The following is a 20,136-nucleotide window of genomic DNA, read 5'->3' on the forward strand; positions in this document are numbered from 1 at the left end:
CACTGATTCTGCATGGCTTGCCAAGCTGGAAATGCCCAGCTTTTTCCATTTAAGATTTCTATCATCTGCAGTTTTAAAAAAAAATCTTCATCTTGATGATGGACCTCCAGATTCAACACGATCTGCAAGACCTAGTCTTATTTGAATGGATAAACGATGGAAATATAATCAATGTTTGTGCAATGCCAGCACAGGCATCATAAAGGTGGGCAGTGCCAAAAAAATCTTGCAGGACAATTTCAGTAGAGAGACCAGGACAGACACTGGAAATGGAAGCATGCTATCAACACCATTGAAACATCATACCTAGAAGTTCAACTTGGTTTCAAGTAATGAAGTCAACTGGAGATTGTGACTGGAAATGGAGAGGATATGAAAAATGATAATGGGGACTAGAAACTGAAAATACTGGTTTACAAAAAGTAACACAAATGGCTAGAGTGACTCAGGAGGTCAGGCAGCATCTCTGGAGGACAAGAATAAGTGACATTTCAGGTTTGAAGAAGGGACCCGACTTAAAACATTGCCTATCCATGACCTCCAGAGATGCTGCCCGAAAATGAAAAATAATTTGTGGCATGAATTAAAGATGATTTCTGTCCTCAAAGATCAATTGTAGGATATACAGCTCATTTAAAATGAGTGTCAAATAAAATATCAACATCATACATAGCTTTACAGACCAGGTGGATCCTATTCTTGTAATCAAAGATTTCAAGAAAGCTATGCTTGTATAAGAGAACAAAAAAAGAAAAATCATACAAAATAGTATCACAAGAGACGCAATTTAGAGAAGGAATGTATAAGCAATTTCAGAAAGCAGAGAGGTCCGAAAGATAAAATGGATGTAAATTCCAGTGTAAATGGAATCGAGAAACCAGAAGTGAATAAAATGAGGCCAGATAATGATTGGTGACAACTTCTACAAAAGCAAAAGGTACAGATTCAGAAATCTGAAAGTCAGTTGAACTTTAATTGTAACAAAAGCTGTTTACAGCTTGAATGCGAGGAAACAGAGAATAAGAAATACAAATAGAATAGCTGGTAATGAAAAAGTGATTGTGGATTATCTTTCCTGTTCAAGGTAGTGGGATGGTTTTGGCACAGGAGTTAAAAGCCCTGATACGACACTGCTAATGGACAACCAACCCATTTGTCTGGCTGAAATGCCCAAATAAGGAATTAATCCCCACTCACACACACGATGCTTTTAAAAAAGTTCTAATTTTTTTTTAGAAGCCTCATCTCAATGAGTTGCTAATGCTGCGTATGTATTAAATAATAATTCTAATGAATCAAGTACTATCTCTTGTTCAATTAAGTGCTTATATTTATTTAAACAAGATAGTCAGCCCCATAAATATGCAAATTTATTTATAGAGTAAAATACATTACTTTGCTTCCATAGCAAGAGCTATGATCCCAGCAGCAAGTGGTGCAGATGCTGACGTCCCAGTGTGCTTTTCAGTGCATCGTAACCGCAGATCTGTTGTAACCTGGGGCCAGAGAAATTTGGGGTGGGGGGGGGAAGAGATATTTTTTTAAAGAGTGGAAGTGGGGACACGAGATTATAAACAACAAATCTAGACAAACAACAAATCTAAACATACTTGCCTTTTTCTGACATGTTCAGAGAAAACCATTGTTGAGGTTTCAGCACAAAATTTGGAGGTCAACTCAGAGGTTGGATATCAATGGATTCCAATGCGGTACTTTTTTTTTTTTTTCCATTGAATGGTTGTGCAATTTAATTTTTTCTTAATAGTTAGTGTTTTTAACAAAATCATTGATTTAAAAAATCTGAACATGGGTCTTTTATACTGGTGAAGTAGCAGAAGATAATTGAGGTCCAGCTCGTCAATTTGCACATCGGTCGTCCTTGCTGAAAGACCATGTCAGTATGGCCTGCAGGACAACTGGGCTGGTACAATTTGGCCAAAATAGGCTAATTAGTTCAAAAATCTTCTTGCCGTTTACACTTCACCTAACTGAGGTCTCTACATCCAATCTACCAGGTACCTGGCTATAAAATGTTGACAAATAGAAAATGTTGTGGATATTCAGATCGGGGAGAGCTAACAGAGAGATGGATACATCTGATGTTTATTACCAATATCTGCAATATTCTGCTTTTAATTATAAATGCTATTGTATCATTTTTACATTGTATTTCCGCAGGTAAACAACAAGCATATTAGAGTAAAGTGCATTGTATTCTATGATTAATCTATGTACACCTGTCTTGAAAGAAAGATTTGTTTAAGAAGGAACTGCAGATGCTGGAAAATCAAAGGTAGATAAAAGTGCTGGAGAAACTCAGCACTCGCTGAATTTCTCCAACACTTTTGTCTACCTTTGAAAGGAAGATTTTTCACTTTGAGTTAATCAATAGAAAGGGTAGGGATGGAGAGGGAGGAAAGCATAATCAAATAACTTACACTTATCCAAATATGTAGAAAGTATTTTATTGGGATGAATCACAGCATGTTTTAGGAACAGCTCCAACCAAGATGGCGAGAAATTAAAGAAAATTGTGGACGCAGCCCAGACCATCACAGACGCAACCCAGACCATCACAGACGCAACCCAGACCAACACAGACGAACCCACGCAACCCAGCACAAACCAACCTCCCTTCCGTTGACTCCATTTACATCTCGCACTGCCTCAGGAAGGCCACCAACATAATCAAAGATGAGTCGCACCCTGGCCATTTCCTCTTCTCCCCTCTCCCATCGGGCAACAGGTATGGAAGTATGAAAACAGACACCTCCAGATTCAAGGACAGTTTCTTCCCAACTGTTATCAGACAACTGAACCATCCTATCACCAACCAGAGAATGGTCCTGAGCTACCATCTACCACATTGAAGACCCTCGACTATGTTTAACCTGACTTTTCTGGAATTTATCTTCCACTACACGTTACTCCCTTTATCCTGTATTTGTACATGGTGGGCAGATTGATTGTTATCATATAGAGTCTTTCTGCTAAAAGGATAGCATGCAACACAAAAAGCTTTTCATGGTATACGTGACAATAAACTAAACTAAGTAAATTAGCTCCATTCTTAATAAAGAATGCACAGAAGCACGGTAATCTCAACTTCAGACCCAAGATGAAAACAAAATGGCTACATTCTGCAAAAAATGCCAGATGTAAAGAATAAAAGTCTTCACACATCACCATGCTCTTGAACTAAGTGTAAAGTAGATCATTTTAATCTATGGGAAAGGAAAAGTATAGAACTACAAAAACAAGTCAAAGAGCTGAACTTTTTTTGGTGCATCTTCAACCTACTGAACCACCATCGTTCACACCTTTCAGTAGCCACCGTCCATCCCAAAACACAAACTGCCTTCCTCAACCCTCAAATCCATTTGCCAGTTACAGTCTAATATTCCAAGACAGCTGGCTGCTGGCGTGGAATACTAGTACATATTCAAAGTGCTCATGATGTTAAGCTAATTTCCAGCCACTGTGACCACCTATGCCCCTAAACAACAAAAAAGCATTGGAGGAAAATGATTTTATCTTTCTTACGATCTGCTTTTCCATTCTGGTCCCGCTGCTGTAAGTGGTAGTTAGTGTTGAAGAACAGGCTTCGCTGTACCAAGGTATGTTCCCTTGTTCAGTTGTGCTGCCCACGGACAGTGTGTAGATACTGTTTGTATAGCCATCACAATTACAGTTATCATACTGGAAACCTCCATTTCCAGATGCCCAGACAAAGATGGAACCAAGACCACCTCGTCCCTAAGATTAAATAAATATACAAGTACAAATCGCCAGCTAATCAGTTTCAATTTGTATATGTTCAAATCATTTGTGCAAGCTCAAACATAACCTTATTGATACAGATTGCAAACATTGACAAAAATTAAATAAGGAAACTTGCATAGCTAGATGACTAAATCATTAAGGTAATTGTTAGAAGGCCATTTTCCAAGGCACCTTTACAGTGCAGTTTAGAAACTAATTGCCAAATTAAATTTTCCTCTTCAATCATAGGACTATGCTTTAGTATTAAAAAAAGAGAAAGGGTCTGTGCATTTGAAAAAAAAAAATACCTAGCCAAGAGATACACAAAAGGATAGGTGGCAAAATTAACTTTTATCTTGTGCAACTGTTGTGTACAGAGTTCCATTTCACTCCATGATAAATGGGAGTGTGGATTATTGCAGCATGTGGGCAATCATACCATGTTCCTTCAATAATTAGATCAATTTGCACCGTTTCAAATGCTGAATCATCCGAGTTAGTCACCGTGACTAAACTGCTGCAGTACATGCACATTATTTGTCATTCATTGATTAACACATTTTCACGATGTATCCAACACGAATGATAATAAAATAATCAATTTTAGAAAATCTATTTAACTTACATTTGTAATGCCCTTAAGGAATGCCCGACTTGCTAACATTGCTGGACCTTCCACAGTCTGCCCATTGTCCTCTGGGCCCCAGCTAGCACTATAGATGTGAATATGTTGAGGGTTAAGGCTCAGAGAGCGAGCCTCCACTACATCTGTAATCTCTCCATCAAGCATCCTTACTCCTGCAGACACAAAACAAAGATAATGAGGTTTGGAGAAAGATATGGTAAAGTGATCATAAAATACAGGAATCTACACCGTGTAAAAGCTGTTCTGTCATTCCTAAATAACAAGAGCAATCTAAGTGTTAAGATAGCTATCGTTGTAATTGTAATACGAGAATAAAACAAAAAGACAAAGTTCAAGAAATATACTAAGTACACAGCATCTGCATGATACCAATAAAAAGATGGGGGATGGATCAAGGTGGTTGGCAATAAGAAGGGACATAATCAAAATATTTCAGTAAGTAAAAATTCATAAAATGCAACCAAGCACAAAAGGTGCTTTTTATAAATTTGATTACCCCTTGACAAATCTTTTCCCTTTTTCAAGGTCAAGGTTTCAAGGTCAGTTTATTGTCACATGTACCAATTAAGGTACAGTGAAATTTGAGTTACCATGCAGCCATACTAAGTGAAAAGCAACAAGACACACAGCCAAATAAAATAAAAATTAACATAAACATTCACCGCAGCAGCTCCCCACATTCCTCACTGTGATGGAAGGTAATAAAGTCCAATCTTCTCCCTATTTATATGTTGGATGAAGATGTTGTTGGTAATTACCCAAATGTCACCAAACAAAGAACCAAGTCACATATGTACTCGAGTGCAAAGAACTGCAAATGCTGACTTACAAATAAAGACAAAGTGCTGGAGTAACTCAGCAGGTCAGGCAGCTCTCTGGAGAACATGGATGGTGACATTTCAGGTCCCAGCCTGAAACATTGCCTATCTGTCTTCTCCAGAGAAGACTGCCTGAACACCAAGTTACTCCAGCACTTTCGGTCTTTTTTTGTACTAGAGTGGGCAAGTATGGGAGACTTCCAATCACAGATCAGGCAGGTCTTAAAAAAAAATCATGACTGTCATTCACAAGACCAAAGCCAGATTTGTTTAATCACCAGAATTTAAAATCCCCCTCCGTCAAAAAATAGGATTCAAATTCTTGACTGTGGAATAATAATCCATCAACTTTATCATTATGTTATCATATAACCAGTTTTTCAGCATGAACACCAAAGCCAGTTTAAGTTGCCATATTGTAACAAAAAATGAAATTTTACCACCAATTTTGGCATTGAATGCTACTCCAACTCCACAGATGTTATTTGCCACTGCAGCCACTTCCCCAGCACATCGTGTCCCGTGTCTGTAAACAGCATAGGATAATTACATGTTAGGACTTGAAATTATACCACCAACCTCATGAATATAAATTTGCAATCATCCTCCATCTGTAGCCTGACTGCTGTGGCTCGTGTGACATGCTGGTCAAAACATTAAGTGGAAGGTGTGAGTGGGGTGGAGTTAATAACTAAAAAAAAGTGACCCGCCAAATAACTTGAGAATCACTGCTGTGGAGTTGAGAGGTTATTCATTTACTCATGACAGCAAAAAGGATATTCCTTGAGTTAACATTTGGTAGAAATGCTTACCACCTCTTTAAAAAGCCTCACGTTTTGAAATTGCATCTGGTTTGAATGAAGAATGCTATCTGAAGTAGGCAGATTATAATAGTATTTACCCCCCAAATTGATAACATAGAAACAGATAATAGGTGTAGGAGTAGGCCATTCGGCCCTTCAAGCCAATATGATCATGGCTGATCATCCAAAATCAGTACTCCGTTCCGGCTTTCTCCCCTTATCCCTTGATTCCCTTTGCCCCAAGAGCTAAATCTAACTCTCTCATGAACACATCCAGTGAATTGGCTTTCACTGTTGTTAATTGTTACAGCATTAGGAACCCTCCCGTATTACTAAGCCCCACTTAAGAATTGTACGTGTGTATCCATTATGAATAATTTGGTCCTACTTATATGAAATCAATAAAACTTTTGAATATGTTTACACACCAAAAGGACATTGGACATTTTTGTACAATTGCGACAAAACTTATTTGTCTACTAATGCCATCTGCTGGCTGTTGCCTGCAAAGTCGTTTATGACAATAAACTGCAAAATTACAAATCAAGGCAGTGCTCAAGTGAGCATGCCCAAAGCAGTCAATGTTTCTCAATACAACACTAAAATAAACACTGTTAGCTATCTTCTACCATAAGCAGTAAAAATTAACTGCCACTTACGTTTCCTCGTTGGATGTCAACTTAAAGATATGTCAAAAGTGACAGGTATAGATTATAAATATTGCCAAGGCCAACACAGCTACTAGGATCATATCGCAATACTAGAAATGGTGACATAGGATGGAGATACCTCAGTTCCTCTTTCCATACTGACCTGTCTGTCCTCTACCGACTCAGCAACAAATGTCTTTCATCACCACCCTTCTGTTGGTTCTACATTTCTCTCCCATCATCCTTTCTTAACAGACTTCATCAAGTGCACCCTTTTGGCTTCTCCATTAACACCTCCAGCTTTGGTCATCATCTCCCCCGTTCTCCCCCACCCCACCCAGATCTCACTCAACCCCACTATCTGGATCCACCCATCACTTGCCAGCTCTTGCCCCATCCTTTTCCCTCACCTTCTTCTACCAGGTAGAAAGAGTGATGGAAGCGGAGTCATTAGAAGTATTTAAGAGGTATCGATACAAGCACTTGAAATTGTTTACACATAGGCTCCAGGCCAAGCACTGGGTGATAGAATTAGTATAGATGAGTCCCAACCTTCAGCTGTTTCCATGTTGCATTACTTTGACTCTAAATTGAGATATAACTGAATCTCTTTGCATTTATTAAATTTGAACAACCAAGCAACCATCATTACAAATATACCTAACTGAGCATCTACTGGATAACGTGCATTTATTGCTTCTTCAGTTTAAAAAGCAATCAAAGCAAAGAATCTCACCGATTTTCATCATTATAGTTGTATCTTGGTTGAGGATCTGGGTCATTATCGTTTATGTCAAAGCTTGCATCAGGATCCTGCAATCAAATAAAGATTTGATTGAACAGAAGATAACAATTTTGCTATTACTAATGCTAAATGCTAAATGGGAAAACCATGTTGCCTTCATAGCCATCATAAATAAGCTCGATATGAACCACAAACAAAGTAAACATACCACCAGCAAACGATTATGTCACACACAGTGAAAATTTTGATCACTGCTTTTACTCTGCTATTTAACTGAGGTTCAATTAACCACAGGTGAATATCCAGAAGGTTTCTCAATTGATCTTACATAATTTGCAGCCAAATCTGGGTGGTTCTTCTCTATTCCATCATCCAATATCGTGATGACAATCCCCTTGCCTGTATAACCACGCTTCCAGGCCGACAGAACATTCAGGTCATTAGGTATTTCATTGTTCTAAATAAGACAGAACACAATTATTAACAATTTTGCAAAATCTACAAATAATACAAATCGAAGACCAATCAATTCACTGTTGTATATGTATAAGGTAATGTTGAACTATTCATCAGTTCAGTGTCACATGTGTTTAAAACCAACATCAATATGGTTCAAGAATTATTACCATCCAAATAAAAAATGGTGCTTTCATTTCAAGCAGGGCCATTATGTAGACATTTTTGGCAAAATCTAAAATATTCAGTAGACTGCAGGACCACAAACCAGATTATATATTTTCCAACAGTCGTTGAATGAGAATGTAGTCACAGAGGATTATAGCCATTCTATACTGCCTTTTCTTAAAATCAGGAAGAGCTGTCCAATGCAATCTTATTGAATTTACTTATTCCTTATTTGCACTTTATTTCATAAAACAAATGTTCTAGGGGAGACCAAACATTGTAAAACTATCCATTTCGCTGCACACAAAAGGTTGGGGTAAAAAAAATCAATATACTGTATGCTTGCACATAATCCATGTGCCTATTCAAAAGTTTTGGCATTAAAAATAAAACTTGCCCTGCACATCTCAACTTAAAGCTATGCTCTGCAGAGTTGAATCTTCTATTATGGATGGACCACATTCTCTTCCAAATGGAAGTTAACCCTATTCTGTTGAACTTTTATTTACTCTGATTAGCCAAAGCAATGCCATGGCCCCTTAAGATCACCCACGAGTTCTTTACTCCTTTCAGGCCCTTGGCAGATTCCATCCTCTTAAACCTTGCATGTGCTTCCTTTTTCTTGACCAAATTTGCAATCTCTCTGGTCATCCAGATTTCCCTTACTTCGCCATCTTTGTCCCTCCTCCTTACTGGAACATGTCGGTTTTTGAACTTTGATCAACTGGCTTTTAAACGACTCAAACATCATATGTGGACTTACACAATAACAACTGCTCTCATGTGTCTTCCCCAGTTCCTGCCTAATAATGTTGCAATTACGTTGGTAGAGTTACATTATGCATCAACAATGTAAACAAGCACATAGCTCATACAAATTGTTTTGTAGTGAAAGAAATGGCTCCTCATTTGATTTTCCTAGCACATCGATCAACTGAGTACTCTGCCAAATAGTAGCACTTCCCATCTGGACAAAATGTTCTTACAGCTTGAGTATGTTAGTTTTAAACTATGGAGTTCACCTCACTCAATTATCTGCTTGAAGGTAACAAACAAAAAGTTATACAGGTACTGTGAACCAAGTTTGCAGTTACAACACAGGGAAAGAGTCCAATGGTATTTTAATACTTAGTGTCATTGTTGTAGGGGGAAAAAAAGACAAGGGGGTTGATGGCGGGGTGGAACGGAAAAAAGGGTCTGAAGAATGAGAAATGTTCAGCATTTCTGTTCTGTTCATCTCTTATCAATCATGTGGAACTCAGAGTGCACCAAATCCAGACACTCGTACTTAAGTGTATGCTAACAAGAATTCAAGTACATCCAAAACAAATTTTTTTGCTTCCGTTACATTGAATGACATTGTAGATATGTTACTGTAGCTTAGACATCCAGCCCATCAAGTTTTATACACATACATTTGGACTGTAATTGGGCCAGCAGTCTATCCCAGTCTTTTGATTCGTTTCTCAGTTTCCAAGATCGTAAAGAAAATTAGACACCAGAATGGATATACTGGCAGAGATTAAATGACACATAGAAATTAGCCTTCGTATCAAGTGATAATGTGCAGGTTGAACTCTTGAAATAGGTTTTTATTGACAATAGTGAATAGAATTGCAGAACTTAGGTTCAATGTGTATCAGTGTCTGTGCTTAGTACCTAAAATTATTTTCTACATATTAGGTATTTCAGTCTTTCCTTAGGAGTAAAAATAAAACACGAAGAGACTAAATTACTGTCAAATTGATTGGAATCGTTCCTTAAAATCTTTTCAATGCCAAATTTAATTTAGCCAAAATTGTATCATAAACTGCTGCTGCATATATTTGCTACTTAGAAACCATTCCGATGATAGCTGTTGCAAATTGAAAAAGCATCCCCATGCCACAATTACCTTCATAAGTATTGCAATAATGTATTTGAATTTTTGAAACTATTTCTCACTCTTAGTCATGCATCTTCCAGCCTCGCATCCTTGCTGTCAGATGCAAAGCTAAAATAGAAAGAACTATATATATTAGTCTCACTATCCAAGAATCTGAGCTGGAGAGGACATTGCCTATGTTTATTGATGAAAATTTACGGTGCAACTTAAGGTTGCAAAAAATGTGTAAAAATTGGGGGAAAATACACATTTGGAGCTGGTGACCCAACACTACAGAAGGAAAATCACAGGAAAACAAAAGAGCTCAATTCTGCGAACCACTGCCATGTCTAGCATCGTAGACATGTCATTCACCCAGGCACCAAAGATGAATTTGTGCAACCTTCTCCAGCCCCAATGTTCAACATCCCAGTGACAACTTTGTTTGGCTCCATTAATGCACTTGCAACTCAAAATTTATTATAATTATTGGTGCCTGAATTATAATCACTTATATCAGGAAATTTCAAAAATTAAAAATAAATAATTTTATCTAAGTACGACTAATCTCAATGCACCAGTGACTGGGCCAAAAAAAACAGAACATTTAAAACTGTGAATTACCTTTTTCCAAGAGTACCTAAACTTACCAAGTACCACTGCTTATGATATAACGGATCTGATGGAATGAAAAATGAGCGTTTCTGGCGTCTTTTCACAACTTGCTGTTGCAGCCACGTCACCTAAACGTACATTTAGGAAATGTTTTCCTGTCAGAGGCCGAGATACCCGAAACAGTTGAAAAGCAGAGCCATAACAATTTATGCTTAATTAATAGGTTGCTTTTCAATTTTTTTTTTTAAAGTACATTTAATGAGTGGGAAGAAACTGCAGATGTTGGTTTGCACCGAAGATAGACAGAAAAACAGAGTAATTCAGCGGGTCAGGCAGCTCGCCAGAGATGCTCTCTGACCCGCTGCGTTACTCCAGTTTTTTGTGTTTACATTTAATGGGTGATGGCCAGAATTCATATTTACATTGTCTAACACAAAAACATGTCTATTGTCATTAGACACAAGTACGACAAGGCGGTACAATTAATATCTTTCTTGCAGCAACTTCACAGGCACAGAGAGTCAGACAACATTAAAAAAAAAACTATATATAAGTTCACACAAATTTTGATAGACGGTAGAAAATTGCAAAATATACAAAACACAACAAATAGAAAAAAATCTAGACCATGGTTCCAGTGCAAGGGAATAAATTATGCAAGTTTTATCGAAGTGCACATTTACAAAACATTTTTTTTTTTTTTAAATTGTATTTCATTTAAGAAGCAAACCAAACATCACAAAGGTTTCATAATACTTTATTCCCAGCCACCCTTTATCCTCCAGACACCACTTGTGTTGAACATGAGGACCTGGTTGAGCCAAGGTTTCCTCCGATTAAACATTGCAAATATCAAAATCTTTTTTTTGTGTCTTTTTCCTTACAAATCAAGTGCAGCCACTAACCTAGGTTAAAATAGAACTGCCCACCATGCCATTGGAGCCACCTCCATCCACTGCTGCTAAAGCAGGGCTGCCAACTCTCACACTTTGAGCGCGAGACTCACGCCCTCACGCTCATCAGAAATTTCTCATGCTCAGTGGTGAGAAATTTTGTAATCAACTAAAATTTCAAAACTCGGAAAAATGCATGGTCCGCGGGTAAAATTTCAAAACTCGGGACGGGTTGTGCCGGGGCGGGCGTGTCGCTCGCTGGAGCGAGAGAGGGAGGGGGGGGGGGGACGAGAGGGGGGGGGGGGACGAGAGGGGGGGGGGACGAGAGGGGGGGGGACGGGGGGGGGACGAGAGGGGGGGGGGACGAGGGGGGGGGGACGAGAGGGGGGGGGGAGGGGGGGAGGGGGGGGGGGGGGGGGGACGAGAGGGGGGGGGGGACGAGAGGGGGGGGGACGAGAGGGGGGGGGGACGAGGGGGGGGGGACGAGGGGGGGGGGAGAGGGGGGGGGGAGGGGGGGGCCGTGGGGGGGAGGGGGGGGGCGGGGGGGGGGGGGGGGGGAGGGGGGGGGGGAGGGGGGGGGGGGAGGGACCCGGAGGTGAAGGAGAGCGGGAAGGAAAGGAAACTGTGGGGGGGGGACAAACGGGGGGGGGGGGGGGGGGGACGGGGGGACGAGGGGGGGGGGGGGGGACGAGGGGGGGGGGGGGGGCGAGGGAGGGGGGGGGGACGAGGAGGGGGGGGGGGAGGGGGGGGGGGGGACGAGAGGGGGGGGGACGAGAGGGAGGGGGACCGAGAGGGGGGGGGAGAGGGGGGGGGGGGGGGGGGGGGACGAGGGGGGGGGGGAGAAGAGAGGGGGGGGGGGAGGGACGGAGAGGGGGGGACGGGGGACGAGAGGGGGGGGGGGACGGAGGGAGGGGGGACGGGGGGGGGGAAGAGGGCTGGGGGCGGGGAGACGGGGGGGGGGGGAGGGGGGGGGGGGGGGGGGGGGGAGGGGGGGGGGGGGGGGACGAGGGGGGGGGGGGGGGAAGGGGGACGAGGGGGGGGGGCACGCGGAGGGAGGAGAGGGGGAGGGGGAGGGGGGGGAGGGGGGGGGGGGAGGGGGGGGGAGGGGGAGGGGGGGGGGGGGGGGGGGGGGGGGGGGCAGGGGGGGGCCGAGGAGGCGGGGGCCGGTGTGCGGGGGGTGCCGGGGAGGGGGGGTGGGGGAGGGGGAGGGGGAGGGGGGGGGAAGGGGGGAGGGGGGGGGGGAGGGGGGGGGGGACGGGGGGGGGGGGGGGGGGGGGGGGGGGGGGGGGGGGGGGGGGGGGGAGGGGGGGGGGGAGGGGGGGGGGGAGGGGGGGGGGAGGGGGGGGGGGGGGGGGGGGGGGGGAGGGGGGGGGGGGGGGAGGGGGGGGGGGGGGGGGGGGGGGGGGGGGGAGGGGGAGGGGGGGGGGGGGGGGGGGGGGGGGGGGGGAGGAGGGGGGGGGGGGGGGGAGGGGGGGGGAGGGAGGGAGGGAGGGGTGGGGGGGGGGGGACGGGGGAGGGGGGGGGGGGATTTGGGGGCGTGTCGAGGGGGGGGTGGTGTGTGAGGGGGGGGGGGGGGGGGGGGGGGGAGGGGGGGAGGGGGGGGGGGAGGGGGGAGGGAGGAGGGGAGGGGGGGGGGAGAGGGGGGGGAGGGGGGGGGGGAGGGGGGGGGGGGGGGGGGGAGGGGGGGGGGGGGGGAAGGGGGAGAGGGGGGAGAGGGGGGGGAGGGAGGGGCGGGGGGGGGAGGGGGGAGGGGGGGGGGAGGGGGAGAGAGAGAGAGAGGGGGAGGGAGGGAGAGAGAGAGAGAGGGAAAGAGAGAGGGAGAGGGGGGGAGAGGGGGGGAGGGAGAGGGGGGGAGGGGGAGGGAGGGGGGGGGGGAGAAGAGGGGGAGGGGGGGAGGGGGGGGAGAGGGGGGGGAGGGGGAGAGGGGGGGAGGGGAGAGAGGAGGGAGAGAGGGGGAGAGAGGGAAGCGAGGGAAGCCTTCTTTACCACCCAATCTAGCTGTGACACCACTTTCAGAGAAGTATGTATTTGCACTCTCGCACTTATCAGTATTAAACTCCATTACTTATCTCTCAGCCAACCTGCCTAGCTGATCAAGAGCCTGTTGTAATTTTTGATAACCATTTTCACTATATATACCACCCACTTTAGTATCATCTGCAAACTTACTAATTATGTCTTATATATTCTCACCCAAATTGTTGATATATACACAACAATGGGCCCCGCACCAATCTTTGAGGCACACTATTCATCGCAGGCCTCAAGTCCGTGAAACGCCCTTCCATCACTATCTTTGCTTCCTTCCATGAAGCTAATTCTGCATCCCGTTTGCTAGCTTTCCCTAGATCCCAATGCAATCTAACCTTCCAGAGCAGCCTACCATGCGGAACCGCATATCAAAGACTCTGCTAAGTCCACATAGACAACGTCTATAGTCTTGCCCACATCAACCTTTTTGATTACTTCTTCAAAAAACTCGTATGATACGAACTCCCATGTACAAAACCATGCTTACTTTCACTATTCAACACATCTATCCAAATGCATTTACATCTTATCCCACAGAATATTTTCCACTAACTCACCTACCGCAAATGTTAGGTTCACTGGTCTATAGTTCCCAGGATTTTCCTTGCAGACCTTCTTAAATAGAGGCATAACATTAGCCACCGTTCAGTCATCCAGCACCTCACCTGCATCTAACAACAATGATTCATACATCTCAGCCAGGACTCTCGCAATTACTTCCCTAAATGGTCTTATTATCTCAAACTTAAGCTCATGCAAAACTCCCTTTCATTATTTAAAAGTGAATGCGAATGTTTGCCACATTTAAGCCACTCTGATGCAAAATAAAAATGTCATCCTCAGAACAAGATTAACAACTTTTCCCTCTGCTTTTCTGATACCTTGTCAATGTACAGCATTGCTAAGATTATGCTCTTTCATGTCTAGCCTCATGATCATCCCCCCACCGGCCAATGTTATCAGACTTTAGGCCTCAAGCATTGGAATCTCGCCAAACTTCTGTGATTAATATTAAAACTCAAAATCAGAATTTCTAATTATCCCTCAAAAGCATCTAGTTTTGATTGGTGCCAATTTATACTTTAATAAGCTATGAAACATAGAGACTGGACATCATATGAATGCAAGCTGGACATTTACATGTGTTACCGCACTAAGTCCTGAATTCAGAAGCACCAGTATAAACATTTGATATACTTAAAGAAAGCTAAAACAAATTGTTGCAATTCAATTAATTTTCTGTAATGTGGCAAGCCTAAAATTAAGGGCATTTTACATATCTACACACACACATACATCTCAGCCATTTTACCTTGGGCTCCATTTCCAGCCGCCTATGTCGCATTTGGTGTGGATTGATAGACCGCTTCCACACAGCTTTGTGCTTAAAATAGTAATAATCTTCATCTTCAAAAATCTTTTTAGAATACGGAGAAAAATAGAACAATTTTGAAATGGGTACTTCTGACATTTACTACCTGATCAAATGTTATCTTCCCATCACTGAACACGGTGAATGTTATAGAATTCCTCAAATTCCTGCAAAATTATCCTGGTCACTAGGGAAACAAAGCTACATAATTTTGATGTAGTGATTTTTATTTTTTAAATGTAATATTGCCACATATCCATATGAAGGACAAAAGGTTGCCAATGATAACGTGTATATTTTGATATCAGAGTAAATCAAATAATCATAAATCCTAGTTTCACTAGGCACAATGCTTGGATGCATGAATAATTACAAAATTTGCTAAAACAGCACGTAGGCCACTTAACACTGGAATTTCATCCAAAATAAATCACTTATTTGGAGACTGTGGCATCTAGTTCTAAACTCCTCATCCACAGAAATCATTCTTGTACCTCACCTGTTGAACACTCTAAAATTGTTATAAATCAATGATATAATACAATGAAGTTACTTTGCATGTTTCTAATCCATGTTCCCTTCCCCTTTGTTCTTGTCCAGCCTGCCTTAATGGCACTATACTACTTGTCTCAACTGGACCTTATGGTTGGAAGTTCTTCATTCTTATCACTATCTGGATAAATAACTTTCTCCCCTGGTGGCATTATTAGTGACTATCATGATGACCTGCAAAAAGATAGTGTAAATTTGAACATAAAACAGTGCAGTAAGTAGAGGGACCATTCTATCTACTTGTGATGCCATTTTCAGGAGCTATGGATTTGAACATCACGATCCCTCTGTAAATCAATGCTCCTAAGGGCTCTGCCATTTACTATATGCTTTCACCTTATATTTCACATCCCAAGTTCAACACCTTATTTGCATAGAATAAGAATCCACAAACAGCAATTTCAAGCCATTAATACTTTCTGATGCTTATAGTGAAGAAATGTGCACTGGATACATCCTTAAACTCTCTCAGTGCACATCTAAATATTTAGAACAGCACATGATTAATCTAACACTCCCAAATAACTGCTGAGCTATCAGCCTAGATAATGCAAAAAAAAAAACAGGAATAGCCCATGCCTACTGCACCATTCAACCAGAACTCTTTTGAGCTTCTGTTCAACAGATTTTCCTGCCTTTTCTCGTCCCTTAATTCCTATGATCCAGAGATCTGCAACAATGACTGAATCCCCAAAGACCTCCAGAACAGAGAATTCCAAAGATTCACCACCTCACGAGTGAAGACATTTCTCATCAGTCCTGCTGCATGCAAATGGTTCACTTCCTGCAATAATCACATTGGACACTATCCAGCTTTTAAATAACCACACTGCAAGATAGTTGGAGTGGACTGACAGGGAGCCCACAGACTGTCTTTCAAATGAGACACCACAGGGTCAGTATGCTCATCTATATTTTTGTAGATGATGGGGCATGGTGTCAGATGGTCGGCATCATTCCCGAGCCGGGCGGATTATTTTTGGAGTCCTGATCAACATGTGTCCCTGAATTATCAACCTAGTAGAAAAAGAACTGCAGATGCTGGTTTATACCAAAGATAAACACAAGTAACTCAGTAAGTCTGGAGTAATTCAGATTTCATCTGAAGAAGGGCCCCTACCCAAAACACCACCTATCCTTTTTCTCCAGAGACCCTGCCTGACCCTCTTGGTTACTCCAGCAGTTTGTGTCCATCTTCAGATTATCAACCTGTCGGCAGGAGCTTGCTGCATGTAAATGGCTCATTTCCTACAATAATCACTCACGTTTTGAACATTTTTTTATTTAAAGCACATTGGAGATATTTTGAAAAACGATTTTTTCTTGAGAATCGCATCACCATAAAACTTTGGAAATCAAGTCGTAGAGCTGCGGAGTATGGAAACTGGCCCTTCAGCACACGTTGTCCATGTCGACTGAGTTGGCAGACTGGGCTAATACTAATTGCCTGCATTTGGACCATCGTCCTCTAAACCCTTCCTATCTATATATATCTACTATCCAAATATCACTTGAAAATCCTAATTGTATTCACTTCCACAGCTTTCTCATTTCTATTTTATTAAATCTCTCCTCACATAACAGACCTGCCAAACCAAAAATCCTGCAAATTTATGCTGCACTCCACTGTAGAAAGGAGTTCAGATTGTACACTCTACACCGTATAGTCTCATCAAAGACCAGATAAGGACTACCCTCCGAGTACAAGAGATGACCCTCAGGTCTCTCTTAAGTCTCCCCTTCTCACCTTAAGCGTATGCCCTCTAGTTTTAGAATCCTCTACCCTGGGGGAAATGTCTGCTCAACACTTAAATCTGAATGCAAGCATTAACATTAAAACTGAAGGATACTATTCGTTGTTAGGAGTAGCCCGACTTCGGGGCACAGCCTACTGGGCTGAAGGGGACCATTACCCGTCCGAAGTTGATGAAGCCGTGCCTGCGGGCGATGCTGCGCGCGTGCTCGGCGCCGCCGGGGACGCGCACGGCCCAGGTGTTGGTGTAGAGTGGGCTGGCGTCGGGGGCGCGCACGGCCCGGGTGCCGGCGAAGGGCTGGCGGGCGCCGGGGACGAGCAGCAGCAGTAGTAGTAGGTGGAGGAGGCGGCGGTGGCGGCGGCAGGACATGGCGGTGAGGGAGTTAGGAAGCCGGGCAGCGAGTTCCCTGCCGCTCGCTTCCCTCCCACATCATGTCACCTTCCGCCATGTGAGGTGAGGCGGGGAGGGGGGGGGTGGCAGTCAATTGCCCGCCACACGTCAACACCCCCCGCACATTCCTCCAACCACCCAGGCACCGGGAACTCGGCCCGACGGTGCGCGCCTTGCCCTCTCCCTCTCTCGTCGATGTCAAGTGGATTGTTATCGTTTAATGGTGCAAAAGGAGGCGCTAAGGCCGCCCCCGCCCCGTCGGCCGCCGCCGAAGCAACGGTCGTCTCTCGAGCCCGCCGGTTGCCGGCCACTGACGTCACCGGCCGGCCTCGTCGGTGGTTGGCCGGGTTGACCAGGTCGGGAACCCGGCGCTCACGTGACCTCGTCCAGGATGGTTCTCCCGAGTATCTTTGGTTCGCAGTTCTTCCCGAGTTACGTCATTGCCAGGTGCGGTCCTAATAGACGCTTGGCAACAAGTGACGTCACATGGCCAGGTGCGTTCCTGATAGGCGCTTGGTAACAAGTGATGTCACAACCAGGTGCGTTCTAGGGCGGCTTGGCAACAAGTGATGTCACATGGCCAGGTGCGTTCCTGATAGGCGCTTGGCAACGAATGATGTCACAACCAGGTGCGTTCTAGGGCGGCTTGGCAACAAGTGATGTCACAACCAGGTGCGTTCGAGGGAGGCTTGGCTACCAAGTGAGGGGTTTTGGCCCGAAATGTTGCCTTTTTCCTTCGCTCCATAGATGCTGCTGCACCCGCTGAGTTTCTCCAGCTTTTTTGTGTATCTTCGATGTAATTACTAAGTTCGTTCCTAATAGACACTTGGCAACAAGTGATGTCACAGCCAGCTGCGTTCCTAATAGGTGCTTGGCAACATGCGATGTCACATGGCAAGGTACGTTCCTGATACGTGCTTGGCAACAAGTGATGTCACAACCAGGTGCTGTCTTGATAGGCACTTGACAACGTGATGTCACAACCAGGAGTGTTCCGGAGAGGCACTTGGCAACAAGTTATATCACATGGCAAGGTGCGTTAATGTTAGGCGCTTGGCAACAAGTGACGTCACAGCCAGGTGCATTCTTTATAGGAATTGGGCAACAAGAGATGTCAAGGCCAGCGATGCCCTTGCCATGGGTTGACATGGACAACGAGTAATGCAGTGAGAAACGGATCCTTCAGTCCATCCTCCGCCATTAAAGCACCCATCTGCTCTAATCCTATTTACGAGCACTTGGTCCATAGCCTTCTGTATCTATATGTGCATATATAACCACCCTGGACCTGAATGCAGATGGGTCGGTTAGTATGTGGAAGCAGAAACGATAGTGATTTTACGATGCTTTTTGATGGATGCAGGGAATGGAGATAATTTTTAGTTTTTAGAGATACAGTGCGGAAACAGGCCCTTCGGCCCACCTTGTCCACACCGACCAGCGATCCCCACACATTAACACTATCCTACACACACTACACATACACCAAGCCAATTAATCTACATACCTGTATGTTTTTGGAGTGTGGGAGGAAACCGAAGATCTTGGAGAAAACCCACACGGTCAAAGGGAAAACATACAAACTTTGTACAGACAGCACCCATAGATGGAATCAAACCCGGGTCTCCGGCTCTGCAAGCGCTGTAAGGCAGCAACTGTATCGCTGCGCCACCCTGGCCACCCCTGCATGATATGGAGTACCTGCAGCAGAGATTACTTTAACTTGGCATCCTATTTGGCACAGACATTGTTCTGTGTACACAGTATAGTTGGGGGCTGAGAGCACCGGTGTTGAGAATTATTGTGGGGTATGTATTGTCATCTATCCTCACTGATTGTGCTCCTAAACCATAATTTCTTTCTCATCCCCTTCCCGGAGGTATTGCCACATACCCTTAAAGGGCCTGTCCCACTTGGTGATTATTTTGGCGACTGCCGGCGTCATTGACTGAGGTATCAGGGTTGCTGAAAGATTTTGAACATTTCAAAATCCAGCGGCGACAAAAAAAATATTGCGACACTTGAGGAAACACCGCGTGTCAATACGTCATCAAGCCGCGTCATGCCGCAACTTTTTCGGTGACCTGATAAGTCAATCAATTATGCCGGCAGTCGCCGAAAAAATCGCCAAGTGGTACAGGCCCATAACTCTATCTTATTTAGTCATTCCAGTTTTACATTTGAGTCTTTTTTGCACCATGCTACCAGTTTCTCATTCGCAGTTGCATTTATTGTTGTACTTAATATATTTACTCTGTGAACTTCACAAATACAAGGACTTTCATTGTACCCTGTAAATATGTTAATAAACTAATCTGAATCCTGGCTTGCTGAGTGTTTGAGCTTCTTCTGTAAGTTTTTCTTACAGATATCCAGGTTTTTTTTAATTTCCGTGGGAGTGGATGGTTTCTACTTCCAAATTTAAGCCACAGTGGTAAAGCTGCTGCCACACAGGGCCAGAGACCCTGGTTCGATCCCTAATATGGGTGCTGCCTGTGTGAGTTTTCTCCTGGTGCTCTGTTTTTCCTCCCACGATCCAAAGACATGCAGGTTTGTAGGTTAATCTAATCTTCTAAACTGCGCCTAGTGCATAGGATGGGACAGCATATAACTAGTT

The 20,136-nt window shown here is 44.1% G+C and overlaps 1 protein-coding gene across 5 annotated transcripts in view; it reads right to left on the minus strand.

Moving 5' to 3' along the window:
- Window positions 1-17,926, minus strand: part of LOC129711344 (proprotein convertase subtilisin/kexin type 4-like) — a 32,696-nt gene extending 14,770 nt beyond the window's left edge. Inside the window, exons 1-9 of one of the 5 annotated variants that reach the window (XM_055658937.1) lie at window positions 17,289-17,925; window positions 14,764-14,868; window positions 10,563-10,655; window positions 7,753-7,881; window positions 7,416-7,492; window positions 5,667-5,752; window positions 4,388-4,560; window positions 3,544-3,756; window positions 1,396-1,496 (exon numbers count right to left, since the gene is read on the minus strand). In XM_055658937.1, coding sequence (XP_055514912.1) covers window positions 1,396-1,496; window positions 3,544-3,756; window positions 4,388-4,560; window positions 5,667-5,752; window positions 7,416-7,492; window positions 7,753-7,881; window positions 10,563-10,655; window positions 14,764-14,868; window positions 17,289-17,498 — 1,187 coding nt within the window. In that variant the 5' untranslated portion in view covers window positions 17,499-17,925. Of the gene's footprint in view, window positions 1-1,395; window positions 1,497-3,543; window positions 3,757-4,387; window positions 4,561-5,666; window positions 5,753-7,415; window positions 7,493-7,752; window positions 7,882-10,562; window positions 10,656-14,763; window positions 14,869-17,288 lie in introns of all 5 variants that reach the window. The other 4 variants (XM_055658941.1, XM_055658940.1, XM_055658938.1 and 1 more) reach the window with 4 other exon arrangements.
- Window positions 17,927-20,136: the final 2,210 nt, after the last annotated feature.

The sequence above is a fragment of the Leucoraja erinacea genome, chromosome 29 (genome assembly GCF_028641065.1).
Source record: "Leucoraja erinacea ecotype New England chromosome 29, Leri_hhj_1, whole genome shotgun sequence".
NCBI classification, from domain to species: domain Eukaryota; kingdom Metazoa; phylum Chordata; class Chondrichthyes; order Rajiformes; family Rajidae; genus Leucoraja; species Leucoraja erinaceus.